At 47.4% G+C, this 15,545-nt stretch overlaps 3 protein-coding genes across 3 annotated transcripts; 2 read left to right on the top strand and 1 right to left on the bottom strand.

Moving 5' to 3' along the window:
• The first annotated feature begins 2,858 nt into the window (after positions 1–2,858).
• On the top strand, positions 2,859–5,521 carry FBXO46 (F-box protein 46). Its single transcript, XM_053473995.1, has 2 exons — positions 2,859–3,005; positions 4,026–5,521. Exon 2 carries the CDS (start codon positions 4,093–4,095, stop codon positions 5,446–5,448), a length of 1,356 nt encoding a protein of 451 aa, XP_053329970.1. The 5' UTR covers positions 2,859–3,005; positions 4,026–4,092; the 3' UTR covers positions 5,449–5,521.
• A 3,025-nt stretch (positions 5,522–8,546) lies between these two features.
• On the top strand, positions 8,547–11,791 carry QPCTL (glutaminyl-peptide cyclotransferase like). Its single transcript, XM_053473996.1, has 7 exons — positions 8,547–8,786; positions 9,225–9,365; positions 9,661–9,948; positions 10,496–10,651; positions 10,742–10,841; positions 10,934–11,050; positions 11,169–11,791. Exons 1-7 carry the CDS (start codon positions 8,592–8,594, stop codon positions 11,312–11,314), a joined length of 1,143 nt encoding a protein of 380 aa, XP_053329971.1. The 5' UTR covers positions 8,547–8,591; the 3' UTR covers positions 11,315–11,791.
• A 361-nt stretch (positions 11,792–12,152) lies between these two features.
• LOC128503806 (peptidoglycan-recognition protein SC2-like) lies at positions 12,153–13,615 on the bottom strand. Its single transcript, XM_053473998.1, has 4 exons — positions 13,462–13,615; positions 12,941–13,142; positions 12,670–12,788; positions 12,153–12,486 (listed from the first exon to the last, which is right to left on the bottom strand). Exons 1-4 carry the CDS (start codon positions 13,508–13,510, stop codon positions 12,308–12,310), a joined length of 549 nt encoding a protein of 182 aa, XP_053329973.1. The 5' UTR covers positions 13,511–13,615; the 3' UTR covers positions 12,153–12,307.
• Positions 13,616–15,545: the final 1,930 nt, after the last annotated feature.

Here is a 15,545-nt window from a genome sequence, read left to right as displayed (position 1 = left end):
GATCAGTCTGTCTGCACAGAGCAGTCTACGACATTAGTTTGTATTTCTGATAAGCAGTCTCTCTAGCTGCACAGAGCAGTCTATGTGATGAGCAGTCTTTGCACCTGCACAGAGCAGCGTATGTGATGAGCAGTCTTTGCACCTGCACAGAGCAGCGTATGTGATGAGCAGCATAGAGCAGTCTATGTCATGAGCAGTTCTTCTACCCTCCCACAGCATCCTATGCCATGAGCAGTCTCTCTACCTGCGCAGGGCAGTCTATGTCATTAGTTTTACCGCCTGCTTAGTACATTGTGTGAGCTCTATGTTACCGCACAGAGCAGCGCATCCGATTACTGAAACCGACGTTAACGTGAAAACATACGTGTCCCTACTTTGGTACCCCGCCTCGGGCTCCGCAGAGTCCTAATTCCGCCACGAGGACACCTGCATGCGATGTCACGGCACACCTGAACATAACAACCAGAAAGACCATGTGCTTCAGCGCTGTGACCACAAGCCATTTAATTCACCAGATATAAAAGCATGTGAATGTTGGGGTTAAAGTAGAATTCCAACAGCAGTTAGGGGGTTCCTTTCTTAAAACATATTTCTGTAGAATCGTACAGAGACGCGCTTGACTTTCAGCCACGTAGCAGATTAATATTCTGTTTAAGTGACTGGACCTGCTTTAATCACCGTTGGGTTAATGATTAAGGGTTAAACTATCTTCTTCGCAGGATAAATAGCGAATAAATAAAAAAAAAATACAGGCTGCCAGATGTAACGTGACAGATCAAGCCGTCACATGACAGCTGTTGGTTTGCGTGCCAGGACTCACCTTGGAGCGCGCCAAGAGGAGTCTGATTGGTCAGCGCGACCCACCAGCAGAACAACGGACTACGCTAAATCCAGCAAGGGGCGCATGCGCGGAATATTAACACCAGGGGAGAGCAAGGGACGGTCTGTCAATATTTAACAAACCAATAAAAAAGTCTGGACACGGAAGCTGGAGGCTTTAAAATTCTACAGGGTTACTAAAGATTCCGACACAGAGCGACGATTGTTCTCTAATACTCACAGCAGCCAACATAATGGGCTTGTTGCTTACTCCGCTTCTACATTCGTCCCAGGTTCACAAAGCCGCTCGGCTGACGTTTTTTTCCTCCTGGTAAATTCCTGCTTGAACACAGGTGCCCAGATATATTTAGGTCCAAGGGAACACGTGGTGATGATCTATTAGTAAACGAAACATACATGTTAATATATGCTAATATACGTGTTAATATATATGCTTATATATATGCTTCCAACAGAAGTGGTAGAGGTTAATATAGGGAATTTAAACATGCATGTGATAGGTATATCGCTCCTGAATCTAAGACGAGACCAACGACTGGTTAAGGTCAGAGTCTTTACAGCGGGAGAAACGGGTCTGATCTGCCGGCAGATTCTACCTTTCTATTACAGTGATGTAATAATGTGATGTTCTTATGGTGGACCCTCCAGGTCGGGTCTAAAATTATTTATAAAGATCCAGTCCGTCCAGGACAATTTTGGACCGGCCCTGGGAGGCAGGTATGTTACGTGACCCCACCGTAAAAGCGAGACTGAGCGTGTGCAGAGAGCTGCAAGTGAGGTAAGTGAGAGGGTAAGTGAGAGGGTAAGGGAGAGTGTAGGTATAAGTGTGCGTAAGCATGAATGTGAATGTATAAGTGTGTGCATTAGGGTAAATGTATATGTGTAAGTGTTTGTGTGTTATCGTGAATGCATATGTGTGTTAGCATGAATGTGTAGGTTTAAGTGTCTGTATGTTAGCATGAATGTGTATGTGGGTTTGTGTGTTATTATGAATGTGTATGTGTCAGCGACAAAATAGTACTTATAGTGTTACATAGATCTGCTTAACCCTTGAAAGGATTCATTACCAGATGTCCTGCTTACTGATACAAACAAGATGGCCGTTTAGTCATAGAGAATCCCAGTTTTGTCAAATCTACTTGCTGGCCTCCCGTTCACTGGAACAAAAACACGTCATACGTCAGAATCACATCAGTATTTTAACAATAATTAAAAGAGCGGGCTTTGTGCCGGAATGTATTTGGGCTGTCTCTGGTGTTACGGTCCCTTACTTCCAGCGCACCATTCCGGCCTTGCTTGTTTGCTGCCCGCCCTGACCCCGTTTTGTCCTGTTTATTATCAAGATTTGGTCTGCCCGGGCTGCCCTATTCCTAGGCCGAGTGTGCCACCTACTAATGACATCTTAACCAGTAAGGGTTGGTCTCATGGCACCTTTTTGCGCCACGCAAAGGCCTTCTTAGGGGCAAAAATAACTCCTACCCTGTGTCATGTATGGGTCAGTATTTATTATATTATATATATATATATGACTGCTAACAGGAATAACTATTTTTTAGGAATAACCAGCAAATATGCGCCAGTACTGGGAATCACTGGTTTGGTTACAGAATCCCAGCAGCCGCGGGGCGGGTGGGTAAATATCTTATAAACAAAAGCCACTTTTTCACCTTCTCCTGTGATAGGGACATTATACGCTTGCACCCGGGCTGTGCATTTGTTCCACGCTTCCTTATGGTGTCCGGGCTTTTCCATATAAGGAAATGCCCGGATCTGAGGCTCCTGATTGGCTGCCGGCCCCTCCTGCTCCTGTCTGTCAGCAGAGCGCAGGGAGCGTGGGTGCTGAAGCAGAGCCTGGCCCTTTAAGGGATCAGGTGACAAACACCAACCGTCACCCCTCCCTGGGTGACATCTCAAAGGGTGTGTGTGGGGACCCAGCGGGTGTCAAACCGGTCACTGCCGGGTGCGGGGCAGAGGCGGGGGCAGGATTACTCGGATCAGGCAGACATGTAAGCAAAGAGATCCATGTTCAATTGGGATTAGCAACCAGAAGTGGATTGATTCTGGAGCAGGATCTGGATTGACGCTGGGACAGGGAGAAGCTGCTCAAAGGCAGGTTGGATTTATGGTTGGCCTTGAACTTCATCTGGGTCAGCAGCGGAATACAGGTGAGCTGTGTGCGGGGTTAGGGGGCTCTGGAGCTGAGGGTTTTGGAGGCAGACCCCTGGGCTCTAGAGGCTGGAGCAGGTCTCACCATAATCAGGGGCCAGATCACAGTGCAGCCAGGCTGAGGGATGGCTTTAATCCAGAACACACTTGGAGGTTTCAGTGGCCACAGCCTGGAAGAGGAAGTGAGATTTGATTACTCTATCAATCCAGACAACAACAAACCAGGGCTGCTAGGGAGGTAATAAGTCTGTGTATGGCGAGCGCTAGAACACACAGTACTGGATGCGTGGAGCTTGTGATCAGCTGGTGACACTGCCGGGGTATTTAAATAGCTCAGACTGTTTTTTGAGGTCATAAGGCTGGAAGCCAACGCGATCTTTGATTACGCTCTGGATTACTGTATCCAGCGCTGGGATTTCTCTCTGTCATCCTGCAGCAGCAGACACTACTACATCCTCTGACATCATCACCCAGGAGGTCACCAACATGAACCCCTGGACCGCATCTCCCAGTCAGGTCCCCACGGGGCATAATGGTAAATTTGGCTTGCGTCGGGCGCACGTGGCCACTTTTACATGGTCTGGGGATTGAGGGGCTGATTTTTGACATTGGGGGTATTTGGACAGGTTTCGTATGTCTTGGGGTAACATTCTCAGGTTACTGATTGGATGTAAGGCCTGGCATTTTTCTCCAAGCTCCTTTGTCAGGATCGTATAACGGAATTAGGGAGTGGATATGTATAGAATGCAACCATATTCAGTTACAGTGATACTCTTCATTGGTTGTCGGGTTTCCTCCATGCCATCGCCTCTGCTCATTGTTCTTTCTGGATCGTTGTCGTTTCAGACATTATTACGTTAACTCTATGCCTTTCTGAATCTATCATAGTTCCATACTCTCAACTAACCCTTTCCTTTTCCGAATGTCTGCTGTTGACCTGTGAGATCCTTGCTTGTTGTTGTACTCGGTGCTTCTCGCTCTTCTCTTGATAACTAATCTCTTTTTTTTTCCGTTTAAAGATTTCCAAGTGCTCCCTGATCTCAATGTTGCCACTTTGACCTCCTCAACGTTTGCCCCTCGGAAGTCATGGAACCTAGAGTACCATCCCCCATCCGTCTGTGGAGCCCACGTCCTTTTGGTACTTATACTTCTAATTGCCACTCGAGTGGCAAGGGAGGTAATAGTGACGAAAGTATTGAAGGTGCGAAGCCACCAGAAGAAGAAGTCCCTTCTTCTGATGTTCCCCATTGTCAGAAAGGCGATGACCGTGTACTGTTGGATACTTGGTATGTTATCAAGCCAGGGAACACAAAGGAGAAGGTGGCGTTCTTTGTGGCTTATCAGTGTGCAGAAGGTGGAGCGTCATCGCGGCCAGGTGGCGCAAAGGTTAAAGGTCGCTGGAGCGCAGGGGGCAGCTCCAGGGCTAAGCGGCGACGCCACGCAATCGATCCGGAAGCTCCTCCGTCGGTAGCTGAAATGGTGGCCTTGGCAGAAAGTCGCGCTGCCGAGGAACTGCCGCCAAGACCTCCCCTGGTTTTGGTGACATCCTCAGAAGATGGAGAAGAAAGCCGTTGTCGGAGTGTGGCAGAGGCAGTTGCGCAGTATGAGGCCGAGCACGCAGAGCGGGAGGTCCGCATTGCCTTTAGAGTGGCTGAACGACCTGGGGACCCCATTACTTGTGACCTTTATCAGTTGTTAAGCCCCGAACCGCACCGTGTCTGTGTCCTGTTAGAAAAGATGGAGGCTTCTCAGGCCGAGCAGGAGGAAGAAGAGAATGCCACCGGTTCTGCTTCTGGGTTTCATGTGGACCTCGTGTTGACAGGTGCTGTAGACCGCTGTGTCTTCTATGGAGGGGAAGCAGGGGAAACAGAACCTTTACCTGGCCAGCTCTTCTTCCCACGCCTCTCCCCTGCCCCACCTCCACCCCCGCCTCCACCACCACCCGCGCCGCCACTCTGCCGCCTCTACCGTCATGTATCCCATGACTTTCTCGAAATCCGGTTCCAGGTGCAACGGCTCCTCCAGCCACGGCTCTGTCTCTCGCTTTTGCCGGACCATGTCCTCCTGGTTATTTTCGGCTACTTATCCACACAGACTCTAGCCGCCGTGAAGTGCGCATGCCGGCGTTTTAAGGCATTAATTGAGGACTACGGGGTAAGACCGTGTGATTCACGTTGGAGCAGGGACCCCCTGTATCGCGATGACCCCTGTAAACAATGCAAGCGTCTTTACAAGAGGGGGGACGTCTCTATGTGCAGGTGGCACCCAAAGCCCTACCACCACGACCTGCCTTACGGGCGATCCTACTGGATGTGTTGTCGCAAGCCGGACAGAGCAGCTCCGGGATGCCAGTTGGGACTACATGACAATAACTGGGTGCTACCGGGAGAGGGCACTCGGGGGAGGGGAAGAGGACACCGGGAGGGGGACGAAAGCAGGTGAAACGAGGAGAACCGGGGAGGGAGGGGGCTGTGGCATTTGGAAATCTGAATAAAAGGGATTATTTATAAATTCACTGATGTCGGTGTGTCACCTTGATTGGGAGAATATGGATGTGATTGGCAGGATAGAGCTGCCTCTTCTGTGTTCTCGTGTAGAACCTTAGATGTTCGGTTCCTTTGATGCCGTTGGGATTGAGGGTTTCCATAGGAGTTGCGATCGAGTAAAAGACTCCTGGAACTGAAGGAGAGAACCTAGGTCCACGTGATGGCAGCTCCGCTTCGTGATATTGGCGTTTGTGATCGGGTCGTATGGCCGGGCACACTGTATAGCTGCTTACCAGTACTGAGACACTGTGCTCTAATCATAAAAAACAGTTCTGGGGCAAAGTTCTAAATGTTGAGCCATCCGTATGAAAAACAAAGGGATGATCATCGCTGCACCTTTAGCTTTTGCCCCAGAACAGCACCTTGTAAAAGAGATCATTGTGCAATCCAGAGGTAATTAAACCAAGTGTGAGTTTGGAGTCTGTGATATCGCACAAACCACTCGCCTAAGAGTACGAAATACACGTTCTCTCTGCCCCCCGGCGGTCCGTTTTCTTCAGAGGAGAGCGCCCTCCGGTATCTATTATTACTAGTATCAGATTACCAGGAAACTTCTATAGTTTTTGTATAATATTTTCAGGCAGCTGCTTATTAGCCATTTGTATGCTTTGTAAATCCGCTATCTTATTAGCCCAGGCTAGCGGACCAACACCTACCTAAATAATAAGTCTATGGAGGAACGGACTTCATTAGCATTGCCATAAAGCATCAGCTCGGTGTGGTGTTTGAGCACGAAAGTCACCAAGAGTAAAGGGAGTTTATTGGAGCAAAACGAGATAAAAGCAGTTTTTGTCTTTTTTTTTTTCTTTTTTTTCCCTCAATGCCGACCTACATTACTGTATACACTGCCGGGGGGGGTTATTACTCAATACAGTGCTGGGGCAGGGTTATTACTGTATACAGTGCGGCTGGGGGGGGCTCACCTTTAAAAGGACAGTGTATTGTCCCTGTCAGCCCTACTAAAGAAAAATGCATATTCAGGTATTTTTCAAAAGTGAAAAATAAAGCACTCACCGGGGGTAGAAGACGTAACTGCCCTCCTCTGTGGTTCCATAGTTCCTGCCACTGATGGCTGCCTGGAAGACATCTGCTGTGTCTAGAATAGCTGGGGGTGAGCAAAGGAGCAAAATCATATATGGAGGGGGGGTTGCAGAATCCCATCATTCATTAACAGAATTTAAAGCCATGTCTTTAAACGGAGCCCGTAATCTTCTAAACCCCCAATGCAGTTGTCTCGAACTGCGAAGTTACCCCAGTGATTAATGCAGTATATATATATATATTTAATGGAATATATGCTTACCCTTTAACAGTCCTGCTATTTCCACCCCTCACTCCTCTAATATTCTTTTCTGTATGTCTCCTATTCTGCAGCTTGAAATATGGCCACGTGACCTTTTGGCGAAGCTAGCTGATTTCTCTTTTCCGTGTTGATTTTATTTACTGGTCGCACTTATGTCTGTTTTTGATTGTTGAGCCATACCACAATATCATATCGGGTTAAAGGGGGCAAAACACGAGTGCCTTAACACGTTAAGCAAATACACCAAGCGATCTGTCATTCTTCTATCCTCTGGAGGTCTAAAATGTTTGAGAAGCTTTTTCAGTTTCTATGACAACAACCGATGCTCTCTCTCCCCCCTTTTTCTCTCTCTGTCTCCCCCATCTTTCTGTCTCTCCCCTTTTCTCTCTCTCTGTCTCCCCCCTTTCTCTCTCCCTCTCCCTACTGGGCGCCAGGATATGATGGCATATATCGGCACTCTGTCTTAATGCTGAGCAGCCAGCCCGGCACAGCCTCCGTAGTGTAAACGGGTGGTTGGGGAGATCTCCCCCACTGAAGGGTTAAGTGCTTTTGGTAAAGCCTCATCCCAAAATATATTTGTAAATCAAATTTAGTATTACCCCTTCAGTTGGGAGGCTCTTCCATTTATCTACCACCCTTTCAAGACTGTGGGAGATAAGCGAGAAGGAAGCAAAACTGCAAACTCGATCTAGCGGACCCCTAACCACATGAATGAATGGCAGCAGATAAGGGTGCGTCGCCCGGACCCGGCGTGCTTTTCACAAGAAAACAGCTTTATCGGGAAAAATCCTGAGCGTTCTCAGGTACGGTAATTATTTTATTACTAGACACACACAAGGTAACTGTTATCATGTCATTGGCGTGTTTCTGTCGGGAGCTGCTGTGTTACAGAAGCGGATGGCGGGCTCCTGCGACATCATGTCACTGCTTTATAGCGTCATAGCAAGAGCGTCTAGCACACACACCACACACACACACACATATATATATATATAGATATACTATAAAAACCCCAGTAGTCTTATATATGATCACAGCCGTGCAGAATGGGAAGGAGTCAGTTCCAGACTCGGTGTCCTCGAGAATCTGCCCATTTACCATGAGACTGGGGCAAAAACTCTGCCAGTAAAACCACGAGAGCTCCCAGGTATGTATATGAAAAGCACACTGGTCATGTATGATTTAGTATGCAGCTTACACACTGACCCTATGTAAGTTTCTCTAAATGGCGCACATAAAGCTCGATATACGGTAAAGTCATATAGAAATGTCTCGGTGATGTATTCCTAACTGCGCTCCGCAGCAAAACAGTCCCTCTTTGGCCATTTGACATTCTGGGGGGGGTATAGGTTTAGTATTCCTCCGCTGGGTAGCTATACGTTTATGTTCACGTGACCCATTATGGGTGTACGGCTGTAAAAAAAGAATTCGGGGTCCGCTTCTACTTTAAAAAGAGAGAGAGTTGACGCTTAATAGCTATAAGTACCCATTTCAAAGATGGCGCTTTCTACCGCACGCCTACTACTGATACACTATGTTTACGATGAGCTGTCAATCCTAAAATCCCGCCCCCTTTAATTTTGATTGGATCCCTGTTATATCTACCTCTTTCTCAGTTTTTTTTAGACGCGTGATTGCCTCTGTGACTTCAAATTTTGAACATCGCAGTCGGTTGATTGGCTGAGCGCCCATTCAGTTGACATGCTCGTCTGCATTTCATTGGTCGCTTCGGTGTGATGTGTCCTCGCCGGGCTGCTCGCAGTTCCCGTGCCTCCGCGGGACTCTTGGGGGCCAGCCCTAGGGGCCCTAGATTCCGCTCCTTCCTGGTGTTGGGCGCTGGGATTCTGATTGGGGCCGGCATATTGCTATGGGAGAGCTCGGCAGAGAGTCGGAGTGTGACGGAGGAAGACCGGAAGGGAGCAGACAGGGAGGTGAGAGGGATGGGGGGATAGAGGGGCCACTGGCTCTCTGTACCTGTCTGCAACTCTTTCATCCCTAGTGATTCTGTCTGTCTGTCTCTCTCTGTCTTTGTGTTACCCTATGGGGCTTATTTATACTAGTGCGAAGTTTAAAATGTGATCTGTTCACCATGGCAACCAATAAATCTGGTGAGAGCATCGCTAGGTTGCTGTTGTTGTGATGATAACACCTTTTTAATGCATACGCCTGATGTTTCTCATCTCATGTCTTTTAACGCTATGTTTGACCCTCTCCTGTAACGCGCTGGGGTTTGTTCACGAGACGGTCTCTTATAGCGAAATGCGGTCTGAACTGCGCAGCGCAAAAGCTTAATTCATGCAGGAGAAACTCACTGGGTTCACGACCCCTGTTAGTGAATAAAGCTCACTGTCTGCCTTTCCATGTGACAGATCGTCCCGAAGGCGCTCTCCCGCAGCTACATCAGACAGCTTGTGTCCGAGGTGAATATTAATCGATTATGGACGTCTTTCCTGAGACCGATGCTGATCGAGAGACAACCTGGGAGTGCTGGGAACCGGCTGGTGAGAGAGGTGAGTTCACTTTACTTTACTGAGAGGGTGGTAGATGAGTGGAACAGCCTCCCAGCAGAGGTGGTAGAGGCTAATACAGTGAGGGTACTGAGTATTATAGTTAGACTGCAACTATATGACAGACGTTCCCAGTGCTGAGCACAATGAGAGTTGTAGTCCTTCCCTATAAATGACCTCACCTTCTTTAATCGCTCGTCACAGGAACTGATCTGTATCATCCCGCGCTGCAGACGAGTGACTCTGCCCTGTATTTAATACTCCCAGCGTTTATAGTCTGTCTTGTTTCCGTCCTCAGCTCATTACCGGCCACCTGCGGTCTTTGTCCTCGGGTTGGACTGTCGACCTGGACCTGTTTGATGCCCCCACCCCTCGCGGATCCTTGTCATTCGGAAGCGTGGTGGCGACGCTGGATCCCTCTGCCCGTCGCCGCGTGGTCGTCGCCTGCCATCTGGATTCAAAGATCTTTCCTAAGGACAGGAAGGGCCGTGCCTTTGTGGGAGCTACTGACTCGGCGGTGCCCTGTTCTCTGATCCTCGAAGCGGTCACAGCGCTCGACACGCGGCTAAAGGAACTCAAAAACAGGGTGAATGTCTTCCCGACCTTCCCCCCCCTTATAGTTCAGTCTCTTAATTTATCGAATGACTTTTAAATTCCTGATAAAGCCTCTCCGTGGCCATTAAAGACCAACAAAGGAACGATCCATTTTACGGGCCAAAATAGGAAGAACAAAAAGCCCATAATAAAGAAAAAAGGGTGAGGCAGAAAGGCAAAGCCAACACATTGTCTAAAGACAATGTATGTAAACAGGAGGCTCGTTAATTCTTGGTGCTTCCTATAAGAATGAATAATGGATGATTATTAACTCCTTGGTTGGTGGAAACTAGGACTTAAGTTGAGTCCTGCTGTAAAATTACTAATTTATAAGGTCTTAAGGTGTCCATATCTATGTATTTCTTATTTAAAGGAACTCCCTGCTGCGTTGTAAAGGGATTGCCCCGAATTGTAAGATCTGTTTTATTTAAATGCCTGATCTGACTTTTTCTGTAGGGGTTTCCTGCCAGATAATATCTACACCCGCAAAACAAAAAATTGCAAGCTCCTGGACACTCTGCTTCCTTGTCTTCCAACAGGGCTCCTCGCTTACCTTGCAGCTCTTCTTCTTGGACGGCGAAGAGGCTGTTGCTGATTGGACGGAAACAGATTCGCTGTACGGGGCCCGGCATTTGGCCCAACGGTTAGAAAAAACAGAGCTGCCGGGAGGTGGCGGGAATCAACTCGACGCAATTGTAAGAACAGGAATAGCCTGTTGGGATTGGTTCTACGGCCATATATTTACACTGATTGACTTTTATCACCCTCCTCTCTTTTGGTTGTAGGGTCTGTTCGTTCTCCTGGATCTGCTTGGAGCTGCAAACCCGTTGATTGTGAACCACTTCTCTGGGACGCGGGGACACTTCCTGAGGTTGCGTGATCTTGGTGAGAGCTTCCTTTCTTCAAGGAAATTCTGTGCCTACCCTTTTTTTAGTTTCTTCTTTTACCCCAATAACCTTCTCTATGTCCCTTTTTAGAGAAACGGTTACACGGCTTTGATCTACTCCAATCTCATCCCTTGGAAAACTCCTACTTCAGAGGCGATCTGTATTACGGTGCCGTGGAGGATGATCACATTCCGTTCATACGGCGAGGTCAGAGCACTGATAACACTGTCCTGTTGTTTATTTCTACCTTGCTTGGTGGATGGTTTAGTGTCTCATGTCTCTTTTTTTTTTTCTTTCTTTCTTTCACTCTATAAACAATGTTTAGGTGTCCCGGCCCTACATGTGATCTCCACGCCATTCCCCGCTGTCTGGCACACGCATGACGACACCGAGGAAAATCTTCACCGCCCAACCATCATCAACTTGTGCAAGATACTTGTTGCCTTCCTGAGTGAAACACTGTCTCTTTGAACTTGAAGCTTACAACACGCAGTCTCGCAGATAGAACGACTCTTGTACCTTTTGCAGACCAAAGCAGACTCCCAAAATATTGTTCTTTAATAAGCTAAACCTGTCTGGTCTGCAACAACTGCCAGGAACTGCTTAGCCGTGCCATAAAGAGATGACTGTACCCCTACAGGCACCGCGTTCACAAATGACACCATTGTCTGTCCGGAACAAGATCTAGTCCATTGCTAGCTTACAGAATGTCGGTTCTTTAGGAAACCTTGCTTTTTTTTGATCTTATGTCTATGTGAGGGCAGGGAACACGGAAGAGAGTGATTATATATGCTTTCTATCCTGCTCTTTTTGTACTAGGAGAATTAATTGACCACAATCCAGCTATGGTGTCAGATAAAGTATTATTTAAAAAATACTGTGATTGACTGTGTAGGTAAGAGTGACAAATACAGCTTTGTGATTCAAGTGCCTTTGGCCAATCAAATATTCCCCGTGCTGCTTTGAATTTTATCAAATATGTGTCCCTTGTAATCTCACTGTGTTTGGAGTGAGCTTCCCTCGCTATGATATACTCTGGTGAGCGGGTGCTACACGGACCTCATCAAGGTCTCCGGGTTCGCCTGTGTAAAGGTAGTGAAACTATTGGTTTCCACCAACAAAGTATCACAACTTGACAAATGTGTGCAATCCTCTATGTCCTCGTCCAGTCCCCCCACACTATGGTCCTGTTCTGTGCCTTTGTACCACACACTATGGCCGGAGGAACCAACAAAAAACTTGTCTTCTTAATGTTTGTTCTAATTTGCTTTATAAGAGAAGAAAAAAGAAACACCAAAATTCTGTAAGCTTTGTTTAGTTGCATTTATTTTGCTTCTGGGTCAGGAAAGTTTAGTGTTGAGGCAGGTAAAGGAATGTGATGGCTGGATTTCTTCATTCCTCCACTGAACTTCCGTCCCATGATTCAGCCACCTGGGTTACGGTTACCAAGCAGTTACTTGGGGTTTAAGCCTGGAAGCGGGGCCAGGTTGTCACAGTACTGTAGAAGGTGTTCCCTGGACAATCCGTGGCTGTCACGTTGCGATGGGCCTTCAGGATGTAGGCAGATTTAATGTAGCCTCTGGAGACCCCGCAGCTGATGAGGTTTTTAACTGTGTTCTGAGCTGCGGTGTTGGGGTTACGGCCTAAAGGTAGAGGAGCAAAGTGAGTGAGAAAAGTGACCTGACCCTCTTACCAGCTCAAAGAACCCTTTAGAAACATGCAGACTTCTAACCCGCTACCACGTGATGAGGCAAGTTCCCACATTAATAACCTGTCATCCCTCCCCAGCCCCATCTGTGTTCTGCCCCCTTGGTTTTAAGACTCACTGGAGAAGGATCCAATCACGCTGATGCCGATCGAGTTTGAGTTGTAATTTGGTGCATGAGCTCCGACCGAAGTCCAGCCACGTCCTTCATAAGCGTATCCGTCCTCTCCGACCAGGAAGCTGCGTGGCAGAGAAAGCAGAGACGTTTCGGTGTATAGGTGCAGGTGCCTAGGGGACACTCTCCATCTACATAACCGTGAAACCCACCCCGTCACGGATCCATGGCATCCTTTCTCACTACCCCAAAACACCCCAGTCCGCTCCCGTCTTACTTGTATCCGATGTCACACCAGCCGTTGCTGTTCATGTGGTAACTCTGGATGTTCTTGACCTGGGTGATGCAGGTAGACTGGGTGGTACAGGATGCTCCCTCTGTGTGATGGACGACCACGTATGTGACCGGTGTGGCCATTGCGGTCCTGCAGGTGGGAGATCGTCCGCCCCACTGGGATTTACTGAGGATTGTGGGGCAGCCTGCATGAGAAAGTAACACTTACCCTCTGGTAACTTTTACCTTCCCTATGCTCCCTGTCCCATTCCCTGCTTATACTGGATTACCAATCTTTTTTCACCCCAACAAGAATCTTTATCATGATTTCATCTTTTTATCTGAAAACGGGCTTTTAAAGACCCTCTAGCCCCATCTGATGCACCCCAAAAATGGACCCTACGGGTAAACCTTCCTTGGGTTAAAAAAAAAAACAATTCTCCTGTGAGCTCTTAACACCAGCAATTCCGACTCTGCTAGTTTTCCCAAATTAGATTCCAGATCATGGACGCATCTTAGACTCACCATAAGCGACTGCACAGAGGGCAGCGAGGAGAACAGAGAGACGCAGCATGGTGGGCACAATAAACCTAGAAGGGGGACATAAGAGACACAGATGAATGTGAGGGACCCATAACCAGAAAAGTGCAGGGAGTTATTCTACATGTCAAACACCAGAGGTGCTCACCTTCTCCTGACAGCTTCTGCCTCAATGCCACCCTTTCTTTACTCTATTTATTCTTTATCCGATCCCATAAATAACAGAGGTGGGCATTAGGGAGGAGCTGTAGGAACATCGCCATATGGTGGGCATTATGTAACCTTATGGAAAGTGGTGTTTTGCGCCCGTCAGTGGCTGATAAATAAATTCTCGTGCGGAACACTCGGGCGTGCGCGGGGTTCTGTGAAACTAATCGGATCAGAGCATCGCTCCCGTCTTTGCACTTAGTCTCTGCTTTCCCGGATCAGTCCACCTCTTGGCTTTGCACTCAGCACCGTGTCCTTGAATTTCTGATAAAGTGCAATGGAAACGGTCCATGTGTTGTTGTTTTTTTCGAATCTGTTTGTAATGTAAATATTCTTTACATTGAATATCGAGCAGCCAGCTATTCTGTGTATGCATATTTTGTTTCTTAGAGTAAGTACGAAGACATGGATTCTGGATGAACAGACATGATAAAAGAGGTCACAATCTGCTGCCTCCAGGTGGCCCAACTCTAATTCCTGGCACTGAGCGGTGTTATACGTGCCGGTAGGAGACCACCATTGGCGAGCCAGGTTCATTGTTCATATTCACTTTGAGGGTCTTTGGACTTGCCCAAGTTTTGGTCGCTGGATAAGTCATCACAAACAGGGAATGGCTATAAGGTGGGGGAAGAGGTGGGCAAGCTGGCTGGTGGCACTAGCCAAGCAAAAGCCACTCACAACAAAATACTCAGTGAGTGGAGGAGTTAGTGCCGACATGACTCACACTCGCCCACCCTTGAGGAGCCGGACGGGGGAGGGTGTCAACGCTGGCTCACCTAGCCATAGGTGTGGGGGGGGGACACAATTCAGCACTAGATTTCCTTTTTGTGAGATTATACATCACACCTATGGCAGCACTTACATCACAATGTGTTCACGACTTGGCCGACACCATCACACGTGGCTGGCGTTGTGATGTCATACACCTTTTTGCGTGTAACATTATATCAGGCGCAACAAACAAATGTTCGACGGTTTTGATTGCTGAATGTTTTCATTTCTTTTAAACAATGTAGAGGCCTTAAAACTTGTCTCGGTAACACATTAGATATTCTTTTAATCACTAAATAAAAATGGCAACAACAGTGTTTTTTAGTAAATGGACGTTTTTAATTTCTGGGGCGGGGGGTAGTTCATCTGTTTTTAATAACTTTTAATACCTTTCAAATGAAGTCATATAGTGGCTAACATTCTGTATTTTTAGTATGGGATTTGAGGCACAATATTTCACAATATTTACAAAGTTTCTTATTCCTAATAATAGACGATTCTCCAGTAAACAGCACTAAGTAAACACCGTAATGACCCAGTCTATTTTTGCCTGTGTTGTCAGATAAGGGGGAAGGGTTTTCAGGGACACGGAGCTGAGTGCAAAGGAGGATGTAATGCATAGCAACGCACCCAACCGGTGTACGGCCCAAGTTGCTCAACCCAGTGCACACCGCAGGGGTCTACATGTGGTTACAGTCGCTCCACAGACCCTCCGTCTGTCATCAGTTACTGAAAATGAAGACGTTCATTGATAACTATGTGTCGAGAGGTTTATGTGCCGCACAAACCCCTAAATAAGAAGGCACCAGATCAGGGCCAACCTCTGGAGACGCCCCAAAAAAGTAAAAAATCACCAAAAAAGTGAATCTGTTGGACTTCAACAAAGGTTGGGTTCTGTGGGAGAGAAATAGCAGACTGGGGTCCAAATAGTGGAAAGAAATAAACATGAAGATGAGTGCTGGAGAATCTCGTGGAGACTCGTCATCTAACACCCAGTCCCTCCATCCGCCAAACACCATTATCCGATGAAGCTAGGTTTGTAACTTTGTAGCAAAACATGTTGATTGTCCCCAATCTTTCCTTCTCCTGGA

The sequence above is a fragment of the Spea bombifrons genome, chromosome 8, assembly GCF_027358695.1.
Source record: "Spea bombifrons isolate aSpeBom1 chromosome 8, aSpeBom1.2.pri, whole genome shotgun sequence".
In the NCBI taxonomy this organism is placed as follows: Eukaryota; Metazoa; Chordata; class Amphibia; order Anura; family Pelobatidae; genus Spea; species Spea bombifrons.
The sequence above is the reverse complement of the archived record's forward strand: the minus strand, read 5'-3'. Positions and strand labels throughout refer to the sequence as shown.